We start from the raw sequence: 12,190 nt of genomic DNA on the forward strand, positions 1-12,190 counted from the left end.
TATCTATTATTTGGCAGTTTCATTAAGACATTTTTTGTTCCAACCTAAAAGCATATTTTTATATTAAATGCATGCATCATTTTTTCCTTATCCTTATTCTTTTCTAATTATACAAAAGCACAACTAAACAAAATGATCACTGTAGTCACACAGGGTTCGACCATCTATACAAATGGATCCACAAATATATATATATAAACATAATTGCAACATATGAAACATTGATTAATATCAAGTGGGGGCTTAAATTTGGTCTCTTTTTTACAAGTAATAATATCTTGCTGTGGTGAAAAGGTTTTAAAAATAATGTTAAAATAACATAATCTACTTTAATAATGTTCATTAATTTTGTATAGCACTTTAAAAGACATTGTTCAAAGAATGAACTCTGCAGAACAAAGTCGTTCATTTTACAGTATTTATATTACATTTCTGAAACATGGATGTAGCGTTTAATAAGAGGATATTTTGTCTAATTTTCAGTGTAATGAGAGAATGACATGTGGACAAAGTGACATACTGATAATAGTCAGACTACATGTGTCGATAATGCAATCTATATTAATTTCCAAAGCGGCCTATGATTTTACTGTCCTATGCGCGCCTGTAATAAACACGATAAAAAAAGTAGGCTTGGCTAAATTCCCTGAACTCCACTAATCTACACATCATCTCCTTCCCTTTTCCAGACGGTATTGATCAACCCCGGGCTTTACGTCAGTATTGATAACTTTGCCAAAGCAAAATCAAGTGCAATTGTCCAGTTAATGTTGGGGACGGAGGCACGGATACACTTGCTCTTTACTTTTTCACAAACCCGGGCACTTCGCCAAAAATATCGTCTACTTTTTTCCTCCTTACTTCCACAATAACATGTTGGCAGACTTGTCAAACATATCGGTGGACTCTCGTGTTAAGTCTGTTCGTTACTTTTTTTTAAAAGTGGGACCGGTGATCGTAAACGTTGTTTAACGAGGGGGAATCCAGCCCACATATTTATTGCAGCCGCTGAAAAAAATCTCCTCAATATCCCCCAAGATGGCCGCCGATGTAGGATCGATGTTTCAATATTGGAAGAAATTTGATCTACGGCGGCTTCAGGTTAGTGCTATTCTCATCTTTCTCGGCTTATTTTTCCAGCGGTATGTTTTGTTACTGTAGTCGGATGTGTGTTATCTCGTTTTGGGTGAATGTAAGACGAAAGCTGGCGGTGTTTGCATTGATAGTTATTAGAAATTGATCCCTCTTCTGCCTTTGTTCAGTTCAATCATTGATCAGCGGTGGAGGGACCGTGGAGCAGCACAGCCTCTGTGTTAGCCACACCGATCTGGGATCAGCACCGCGGACAGCACTGGTGTTTACATGCATTAGCTTTTCTGCTTTTTTACTCTTTATTGTCCGCGACAAGCACCGCCGTACTTACATGTACGGAAACTTTTAATGCGCCCCTGAATCCCTGTTCTTGGACGTAGGCTGTAACTTTTTCACCCAGCTTAATGTTTTATGCGGTTTGTGTCGACGGCCGTTGCGTTGCTGCTGCATCTTTCAGTAGGCTATAGTACAATTCTTGTAATTTTACATTTTTTGTATCTTGAAAAATTTGCATGTTGGGAAGTTTTATTTGTGATTTGGAAAGTTTATTCTGTGAACGTTAGTCATTCTGCTCGGACATTTTACGATGAGATATTTTCCGTGTGTATGGACTGCACATTTAGAAACGTTAGTCGTAGTGCAACATTTAACCAGTTAGTTGTTAAAAAGCGAGCTTTTAAGTCTGTAGACGCTAAAGCGCTGGACTGTTAAATGTCGCTGATACAAAAAATGTTTCTAATTGCTATCGTGGAGAATGTGGCAGGTGAGCAGTTTGTTTGTATCAAAGCCATAACGTGTGCCTATACAGTCCCATTAAATAGCATGTCAAGTCCGTAGCCTATAGCTTAACCCGTTGGGCTGAAAGTTGAATTTATAAACCACAATGCTGACAGGCTATTCGCTCGTATTCCTGGAAGCAAACGTTGAAATAAGGTTGGGAAAGCTAAACGCTGTTTTCAGTGTCCACTCCCCCCTCCTCTCCTCTCTCCTGAAGCCGCATAGGGCTGCTCGGCCGGGGGGGCTGTGTAATTGTATTCCCCGCTAATGTTTGTAAATCAGCCTCGGCCGGCGCAAGGGCACCGTCTCTGCCGTTTGACTGATGTTCTGTAACATGAGAAATGACAGGAGCATGGCAGTCCGGGTTCCTCGGAAAAGCCTACCGAGGAGGAGAAATCAGATCTGGTGGCTCTCGGTTGTCTTGTGCTGGTCGAGTGTTATTCCAGCTCCCAGCCGCTGGACCTCTCTCTCATCCAGGCTGGGATCCAGAGGGGCGAGGGAGCTATTGTTGTTGCGGCTTCATGTAGCGTCCTCTCTGCAGGCTCCCATCCAGATTCACCCGGGTTCCATAGGACCGTGTAACATTTATGAAAGATGTATACATTCAGTTTTTTTTCATCAATTGTGACTGACTAACCTGGGAGCTACATCTGAACTGGCCCTTAAGGATGCCCGAGCCATTACCTAGTGTCATGAGCAGTGATGTAGTGGTTTATAATAAAACGAGCAGCCTCCAGTCAGTAATCATTAGAAGGCATATGACCACAGATATTAAGAAAAATTCATGATACTTGCAGAACAGCGTTAATTGATTCTGTGTTCCCTTGAATGACCTTATTCTCATGTCAAATGAACCACTTTGGTAGTACAGAGGTATTGTTGTCAGCTCATGAAAATGGATAAATAATTCCACCAATGAGGAATAGGTGGAAAGTGGATGAAAAGAATTTAGTTTTACTTCTGCTGCATCCCTGTCCCAGGCTTTTAGGGTATATTTCCATAGTATGTAAAACACTGTATGTAACATAGTATGTAATTACTTGCATAATGGTGCAGACAGGTTATTTTATAAAAATGTCTACGTGTAGTGTATTAGTCTCTGCAGTCTTAGTCTTAAAATTAAGGTAGGTAAAGTTAAAGGTAAAGGTAAAATGCACATATATATAAAAATTGGCTTGAATTAGGGAAACTGCAGTTGGTGTACATTCACGTTAACATCTCTGTCAGGTCTGGAAAAGTGCTCTTTTATGGTGCTTTTGAACCTGCTTGTTAAGGTTTGTCAGTGTGATTCAGATGTGTTATAACACACTGGACACGTGCATGTGTTGAAAGTCATGGCTGTGTTGAAAAATACTTCAATTTTCTACAGAATTCAGTTTGTTTAGCGCTGAAATGGTTATCATTTTTCAGGGCTAGCATGGCTCTGATCACATTATCTTATTGACAGCAGCTCTGGTAAATATTCTTACAAGACTCTGGTTGCAAACATGCCTGTAGCTTAAATGTGACACCCTCTGCTACATGTGTCAGAAATCGATTAATTCACTTATTTCTCATTCAGTTATGGTTGGAGCCAGTTTCTGGCAGTGTAAAATCATTACAGCTTTTTCACCATGTAAAGCCATATAGAGCACTGTTCTTACTATATCTGAGGACATCCACGAGCTATTTCTTTCAGCAGTTCACACTGGAATGTTTATTTTCTCATTACAAGTTATTATATCAGTAGACTGAGTGTGCAGTTTTTTAGTGTTTGTGCAGTAGATTTGTGCCTCCGAGTTGTACAGGATGAATAATTCACCTGCAGGCTGATGAAAAGAGGGCAGGGAAAGTGCGAAGCGCTGAGGTGGAGTGACCTTGGTTCCTGCTGGCTGCAGGTCACCCGGCCGTTGCTGTGGTAATCATTCACACCAGCCAGATGGCATTTCCGTGGGCGAGCATGAAAAGGACGGGTCAGGGTCTGTCCTGCCAGGTCCTGCCAGGCCCAAAAACAACTCTGGGCCAATATGGTACCTGGAGAGAGAGCTTTGGGCCTGTAGAAAGATTCTGCAGAGGCAGGTGATAAGAAGGTGTGGTCAAACCAGGTGGAAATGCAGTTTGATTATAGTCATGGTTTTGTTTAATCCTGTCAGCAGATAGTCTTTATGTATCATTAATTTATTCCACATATGGATACCTTTGATTGCCCTTTAAGCACAGAAAAGGGATTTGCATGGATATCATTAAAGCAGATTGAAAAGACTTGTATCAGAATTTGCTTTAGAAAACTTGGGCGCCGTGCCTTTACTACCAGCTACTTTAATCCCTCTATTGTTTTTAGTGATGTCGCAATGCTGTGCTCATATGGCGAAATAATGCTCTGCTTATTTGTTGCCATTTCTTAGCCTTGTTTCTCCTCTCTCTTCCATGAATCTAAAAGGCAGTGGGGTTTTAGATCAGGAACAAAAGCTTGTGATTGTACTACATTTAGCATGACTCAGTTGCTCTGGTGTCAGCTCTAATCCACACACAGAGACAACAGTATTGCCAAACAGTGAAATTGCTTTGCAGCCTGTGAGCCTGGCTGCCTCCGCTGCCAGCCTGCTCTGTGTGCTGTTTGCCAGTAGCTCCCCCCCCACACACACACATACGCATGCACACACACACACAAACACACCAACCCTGCAATCTCAAATTGGCTGTGAAAATCAGTCTCTGTCTCCCTTTCATTCATGCTTTCATATGTTTGTTTGCTGATATTGTTAATGTCACATGCATCAGTATAATCTCATTGTAGTGGAGAGTAAGTAAGTCCAGAGCGCCTCACATCTTGTATTATTTATCATAATGACTGTATCATTTCATTCATATGCTGTGATAGATATAAAAGGCTTTAAAATTGACCTCTACAGTTATTGTTATATGTGCTCATTATCTCATTTTTCAAGAATTGTCTTTTGTTGTCTGGTCTTTAAAATCTTCAGCAGATTAAGTGTTAAGTTTAAATGTACAAGCTGCCCCATAATCATAATCAGCACTGGTGTGAGTCGTGCATGCCTCTCATATAAACATTTCTTAACATGCTTTCATTATTGCCATTTCTGTGAATCGATGGGTGGGACATGTCTGTCACGGTCCCATATCCTTCGGGTTGCCCCTCTCTTCCTTTGACAGTGACAACAAAGCAAATAAGAAAGAGGGGAGCTTTTACAACACTATCTGGGGCAAATTGAGATGTGAAATCCAGGAGCCATAACCCCAGTACATAAAACGCAGTGAACATTAGAGAGCGAGAGGAGTGAAACAGACTTCAGCATTAAGCTGTTTAACCTCTCTGTGTAGCATTAGTGGTAGAGACTTCAAAGCAGATGCTTCAGCGTTGGAAGCAGAATGACAAATGGGTTTAGAGACAGCTACGGTGAGCATTCTCACAGGAAGACTAGGCCTGTCATTAATGTCAGCTTAATCACTTTGACCTTCCTTCAAGTAGATTTCCATACCTATCCAATCATTTTGCCTTGCTTGTGCTCCTGTGTTCAGACTGCTGTATGTGCTGCTGTTTGATAAGCTCGGGTGTGATGATGTTATTGTCTATATCTGCAATTGTATACTTAAAATGTCCTGAAAGCTTTAGTATTAAAGGTTCATGCAGGTTTGGTTCATGTAAACCACACAAAATACATTTTTTACTTTGCTCTAGTGGTATCAGACAGTTTTGCTTTTATTTACATATTATTTATATTTTTCTCAGGTTTTGAAATATATTGCTGAGATTTCTGAATGCAGTTTCCTTTCCTGCGTTCACAACTTTAACAAAAATTAATCAACAATTATCGATAACCTAGAACCATCATGTTATCTGTCTTCCTCTGCATCGGTGTCTCGGTGAAATTAGACATATCAGACTCTGATTGGCTCATTATAGGAAGAATGTTAAAAGTAGACAGTCTTCTTTAGCGACATGCAACATAGAAATAAATGACATAAGGTGATTTCAAAGCAAAAAAAAAAGAAAGAAGGATGTGCTTTGAAAAAAACAGGTGTACTCAATCGTCCTCAATTTCAGTTAATCAAGGGTGGAAACGATATAATGAAGACTACTGTTTCATTCATTGGTGAGGCTGTGATAGAGCTCCTGGCCACCAGTCGCAGCACTGAGCACATGGCTGCTGACAGAACTCCAGTAAGCAAATGAAAAACAAAATCTTTATCTTTGCTTTTCAATCTCATAGGTTGCTAAGAAAATTGTTCACCATCTGTTGAGTTCTTATTTTTTGAAGATTTCTACCCATCATAAATTGTATGAGCCACTCATTGACAGAAAATGTCTGAGTTTTAGGAGATAGCGATACAGGACAGTATGATGGTCGCAGATCAGAAGCTAGAATCCATAGACCTCTCTTTTTTCACTGGAACTAGTTTTTACCAAAGAAATAGCCCTAATAAAATCTGTGGACAGCATGTTCTGTAGGTTTTCAGAGTAACAGGAGATGCTGGTATTAAATGTTCTCCGAGCACCTCAAATAACAATCTATCCACCTCAATTTTATTGATGTTGAGTTGAAATCTCAGAGGCTAATATGTCAAAATCTGACCAAATAATTCCAAACCAGATCACCATTACTAGATAACAGTAGAAGTTAGTCAGATTTTTCTTTTTTTTTTGTAATTTGGACAAACTGACCCTTTAAACTGTCTTTAGTACCAGAGAGGCTGAAATCTTTGACATTATATGGGCATATGATTTAATAGTATTGATCACTAATTGTTGTGCCTAATGAGTGCTAAGAATTCTGTCATTATCCTCTGTTGTTCTGCGGCACTACCTGCCTGAGTGTTTCTGTTTTCAAAGGCTTGCTGTTTTAATGTCTTCTCTTATGTAGCGTTGTGCCAAAAAAGCAGTACCCCCCAATGTTTCAGCAGGAACGCCCCCTTGGTAGTTGACAGTGCTTCATAGCAAGAGACGCCAGATTTTTCATAGCAGTGCGTTCTCCGATCTGCCGCCCCTAGGCTGGAGCAATTGCTTTGCAGGAGTAAATAACCGGCTTTAACAAAACTTCAGGGACACATTAGTCTGCTGGAGGATGGCTCCATGGTGGTAGGGCAGCCTCTTCTTCCCTCACAGTGAGGCAGGCGGAAGCATCAGGAGGAGAGAGGTAATGGCTCATCGGCATGGGTATAAAGCTGTGTCCTCTCTCCCTGCTGACAGCCAGTCCCCTGCCCAGCAAGTCCATATTGAGCTGAGTTTCTCCGCCGTGGCCTCAGCTTTATTTGTTTTGACTGTCTGACGCCACTGCAGACGTATTGAGCACCAGTCCTTTCTTGTTCATTTTACTAGGCTTACAATGAATCCCACTGCCCTTCCTCTCTCAGTCTCTCCCTCTATAGTATTGTTGCTCTGCCTCTCTACCTAGCATGCCTTAGCTGTGTTTGGCAAGCTTTCACTGGCTGTATATCATTCCTCTATTGTCCATTTCGGCCTTCATGACAAAAATAAGAAAAAAGGAAAGCATGCCTTTTTTCCCAAATGTGCAAGTGCCAGGCTTTTGTACCGTGTACGTTCTGATGCTGGTTGTCATGTCGCGTGGGTTAGCATGGTGTGAAGGGTGCTCCTGGGCCCAGGTACACTCATGAGATCAATGCTTCACTAACCTTCTCCAGGTTGTCTTTGGGGATCTCAGCTGCTCTCATTATGTGCCACTGCTCAGAGTGTGTTTACCAGACTGGAGGAATAGTAGTCTTGTGCATGCCACCCATTTGTAAGGCCCATTTGTCCTCATTTAAGTGGTAAGACAGAAGACCCAGGAAAGACGGCCTCTTGGTGGTCTTTTGAGTATTAAAGTAGCATTTGTTATTACTAAGCAGATGTGCTCTTATTTATCAAAATAATACAAAAGGTGTGTTATAGCAAAAGCAGATGGATAAGGCTTGTTGTGTTAGCCGATCTTGTCTTTGTGCAGCTGCTACCCCCACACAGTTAATTACTCTCTTATTCATCCCCAACAATGGGAGGGGATAGAATAAATCTGAGCCGCGCACTCTCGCTTCTTCACCAGGAAGGTGCAGACTGGGACCCTAAAGCGAGCGAGTGGCTTCAAGAGGTACAGTTTATCATTTTTAATGGAGAGGAACAGGAAGTGGAGACATGAAGCTGGGCTCCGTGATTTATACACCGGCTCAGACGGGGGAGAAAAGAGCAAGTCTATCTCCCTGTCCACACCTCTGGTTTGCAGCCGCTCCCGCTGGATTCATACCCCTTCGGCATTCTCAGCTCCTCTTCAACACCACCAAAATACACATGCACTTTGTCGGAGCTTCTCCGGGGAAATAACACAACAGGAGCATTTGCCTACCAAAAGATTTTGGAAAAAATATTGCCCTATTCAATTACTATCCATTATTAATGTCAGCAATTATATATGTTAACACATGCAGTCTGATTAATTATCACTGGTATGTAGGAGGCACAGTATCATCCCAAATTCAGTCTGCATCTCTCTGCTGCCTCCTGCCTCTCTCTTCATCTGGTTTTGTTGTTCCCTAAAAAGCCCAGTGATGTCATGCCTCCATTGTCACCTGTTCATTTACTTTCGTAGTGGAGGGCATCGGGGTATTGATTAGGGCTTGCAACTGTGTTAGCAGCTCTGTCGGTGTGTAATATAGGCCTCGAGGCTATTCTGTCTTTCCGTTCAGTCTCACGAGTGCTTTCTAGACCTTGTAATCTTAATTAAATATGCAACTTTTGATCGCAACAGGGTCACTATTTTTGCATTTAAATATGGTCGCAGGCTCCACCACCACCTCAGCTGAGAGAAAAAGCCGACATTTTGAATCTTAATGCAAAAAAGGAGAGAAAAGAACAAAGAACTGAATTGAGTCTCTCCTTTTTCAATTTCCCTTGTTAGCCTCCTGCTGCATTCCCCCTATAGTTTTTTTTTCCCATTTTTTTTCCAGATGAATTTTATGATATTTTCCTCCCCTCCCCTCTCCATCTCTCCCTCTTTCTCTCTCTCTCTCTCTCTCACTCCTCGGCAGTTTTCCCCAGACAGGTTCCACAGTGTTTTAGAGGGGATGGATTTAATTGCTCTGTGGGGATTGGTTGGCTGTGCCGGGCTCGGCTGTTTAATTAGTGTACCCTGCCGGGATTGGTTTAATGCTTCATGATCTTGAAATTGTCTGATTGTTCAGCCCTCTGGGGACTCTCCCTGCCTACGTAGGCCAGCAGGTTTAGCTAAACATTGCTTCAGGCTTCTGCTGTATGCAGCAGGAGGAAGAGTATGCCCAAGGAACCAAAATTTGGTTGAGGTGGGGGGTGGGGTCAACTTCCATGACAAACTGGGGGACCTACATGTCAAGTGGACAGTCGTCTGGGTCCTCTTGAGTATCGGACTGCAGGATATCTGCACAGACCTCACAGGAATGTTTATCCTTACAATATTTTATCTCAGCTTGATGCTCTATGGAAATTATCCAGTTGACTATTAATGCAGTACCAATATTTAGTCTGCGATACAGTGTTTCTTTATGATAAGCAAGCATATGATTTTTAGCTGCAGCCAAGCAAAATAAATTTGCTATGCATGTGGTTCTCTACTTGGCCCACACATTTTCCACAGTTTTACTGCTGTGTGAATGGATGTCTTGTATTTTTGAAGGAGCTCTTCTTTCTGCATGCTTTCACTGACTTGATCTGAATGTGTGGGGATCTCTGCTGTGATGAGGCCATCAGGATCATCTCATGAGGATCTCTGAATTATGTGCTTGGTCACCTTGAGTGAGGGGAGCTGTGGTAATAACATTTGTGTAAATGGGCTCAGGGTGTGTCTGTGTCCCCTCTGTAGCCTTCCACAGGATGCCCTTGATTTGGCTCAATCATGGCAGCGATGTTGACCTCAACAGTAAATGTGCTTGGCATCAGATGCTGGATAAGGGACGAGCGTGCATTGTGGTGGTGCAGTCCAGTGCAGATAGTACCTATTGAAGGCTACGCTCATTCCGCTTCATCAGACTTATCGAGCCCACTCACTCAAAGAACTCAGCCTTGAAGTGCATAAATCTCCAGTGGATGATAATAAGAATACCTTCCTCTGCCTCTCTGCCTGGACTTTATTATGTGTTTGTCCTCACAGTGAATGATGCCTGAGTGTTCTGGTGCAACAATGATTACTTTTTGTCTGAGAGCTTTCTCTATTAGGAAGCCTCCAGGTAGATGCCAGGATCTTGTATTCTGCTGTTGTTGACTGGATCATCTGTGCTGCACCCAGGGGGTCATTTTTTATGCCTGTGTTTACTATTGTGTTTACACCCTCACAGACACCGAGGGGATGCACATGATCACCACGGTGATAGACCACATGGCAACTGAGCCGCTCCCAAATGAGAGTCGCACCCTGAGCTTCATCCTGCTTCTCTCTGGGGGAGTTGCCCTGATTACTGAGTGACTTTGTGCTGGAGTTGAGGGCCCTCTCCAGCTGTTGGGATTGTTTGTGCAATGATGATAAGGGGTTGTGTAATCAGAGTTGGGTTGTGTAGACAATCTTTTAATCTCTCTATTATGAATGTTGCTCAGCTACATTGGTACATTTTATCCATTTGTTTCAGCACTTCCTTTTCATTTAGCTGTAAGTAATGGGTGGACTACTAGAATATAATGTGAAGTATGGTCATATCTGTGGGTTTGGAGATGTGTTCATTGTGCTCTGTTATTTTTAAAGGGGGAACCTCAGGTCAATTGTGGATCATGGCCAAAGTCAACAATGTTGCTCTTTCATAAATAAGCCCCAAGTCTTAATATTGCAGGGCTGGTTCTCTTTCAAAGATAAAAATATTATTGCATCCCGGCCCCATCCCCCACTGCCTTTTGGGCAGGGTGTGAGTCCAGCGTCCGTCTAGACGTGCGGCATCATTAACCTGCCGCGACCTCAAGCCCTGATGAATTCGCTCTCACATCCCCTGCAGCCTAGCGTTAGCAGCCCTTCTCCCGTCCACTGGGAACTGGGGCTCCTCTGGACTGGCCATTAGAGCCACTAGCTTCTACTGGCAGGCATTAATAGGCCAAGTGGCCGGAGCCTCTCTCAGACTGCTGAATAATTCAGACCGTCTGGGCTGTGTCTAGTCCCGGGGCGCAGGGGGATGTGAACTGGGGAGCAGGGTGCAGGGGGGCCACATGGAGGTGCAGGGGTTAATAACAGGTCTGCCTCTCTGTGTCAGCAGCTGCTCAACCCTCTCCACCCCCAACAAACGCACCCAACCCCACCCCACATATGAAAGAATCCTATTCAGTTGATTAGATTTTTCAAAATGGATCAATTTTTAATCAGCGGAGCATCTGACTACGGTCAATACCATTGTCGCTGGGAAGACAGTTGCCGGACAGCCGTCTTTATTTACAGGAATGTTTGTTTTTTACTGTATGCAGATGGAGAGGCAGGAAACAGTTAGCTCAGACCACTGCACCACTGCAGTCTCTGGCCTGTCCAGGCAGGGGTCTAGCCTCTTCATGCATATCTGCAACAACACCACCACCACGAAGGCCGCAGCAAATCCAACTCTCTGATCATGCCCTTTGGAAGATCAGTCGTGAATATTTATTCACATCAGAGCAGAAAGGTGGATTAGTCCAGTGTCTTTTCCTGTGTGAATGTGGGTGTGTCTGAAGAGACATCTCTTACCCATTTGCATCTGCATAAGTAGTGAGTAGGAGTGAGGAGCCAACAAACTAGCTGTAATACTGCCATCAAAATTTCATTGGGCTGTGGGGAGACCCTAACATGTTAAATAATGAGAAGCCCATAAACTTAATGTTCAGAACCTCTCCGCAACTGCTGACGGCGTCTAGTTATGACTTAATACGAAGGCAGAATTATGAGGAGATTATCCTTCTTCAGAGTGCTCCTCATTTTAGCACATCTGGTTTTCAAACATGCAACCACCAAATATTCTTTGTGTGATCCTTTTTTATGTAAAGATCAGAGTGAATAACTTGTTTACAGTGGACTGCATTATCAATCTTTTGTTTACAGGTGACATTTTTAAGACATATAAATTCTGTGCCATCAGTGTGGGACAATATGGAGGAGTTCTCAAAACTGTAACATAGTGTTTATGGTGGAAGGGGTGGGGGGTGCATTCCTCTATCGATCTGTCTCTAAAAAGAAATTCTTTGTACAGTGTATTTCAACATAAATGACGTGTATACCTGCTTGTTACAGGCAATAGTATTGCTTTGGCACTACTGTGCAGGCAAAGTTGACATGAATAAAACCCTATAAAAATATATGTTCATGAAATGGTGTCCTCTTGAAAGAGTAAAATGTTCCACTGAACAAACTCAAACGGTGAG

At 42.6% G+C, this 12,190-nt stretch overlaps 1 protein-coding gene across 2 annotated transcripts in view; it reads left to right on the plus strand.

Moving 5' to 3' along the window:
- Window positions 1–508: 508 nt before the first annotated feature.
- cux2b (cut-like homeobox 2b) overlaps window positions 509–12,190 on the plus strand; it is an 85,443-nt gene continuing 73,761 nt past the window's right edge. The window contains exon 1 of one of the 2 annotated variants that reach the window (XM_018669507.2): window positions 509–1,101. In XM_018669507.2, the coding sequence (XP_018525023.1) occupies window positions 1,039–1,101 (63 nt within the window). In that variant the 5' untranslated portion in view covers window positions 509–1,038. Of the gene's footprint in view, window positions 1,102–1,183; window positions 1,549–12,190 lie in introns of those variants that run through there. The other variant, XM_018669508.2, reaches the window with a different exon arrangement.

Source organism: Lates calcarifer, linkage group LG13 (assembly GCF_001640805.2).
Source record: "Lates calcarifer isolate ASB-BC8 linkage group LG13, TLL_Latcal_v3, whole genome shotgun sequence".
Classification (NCBI taxonomy): Eukaryota; Metazoa; Chordata; class Actinopteri; family Centropomidae; genus Lates; species Lates calcarifer.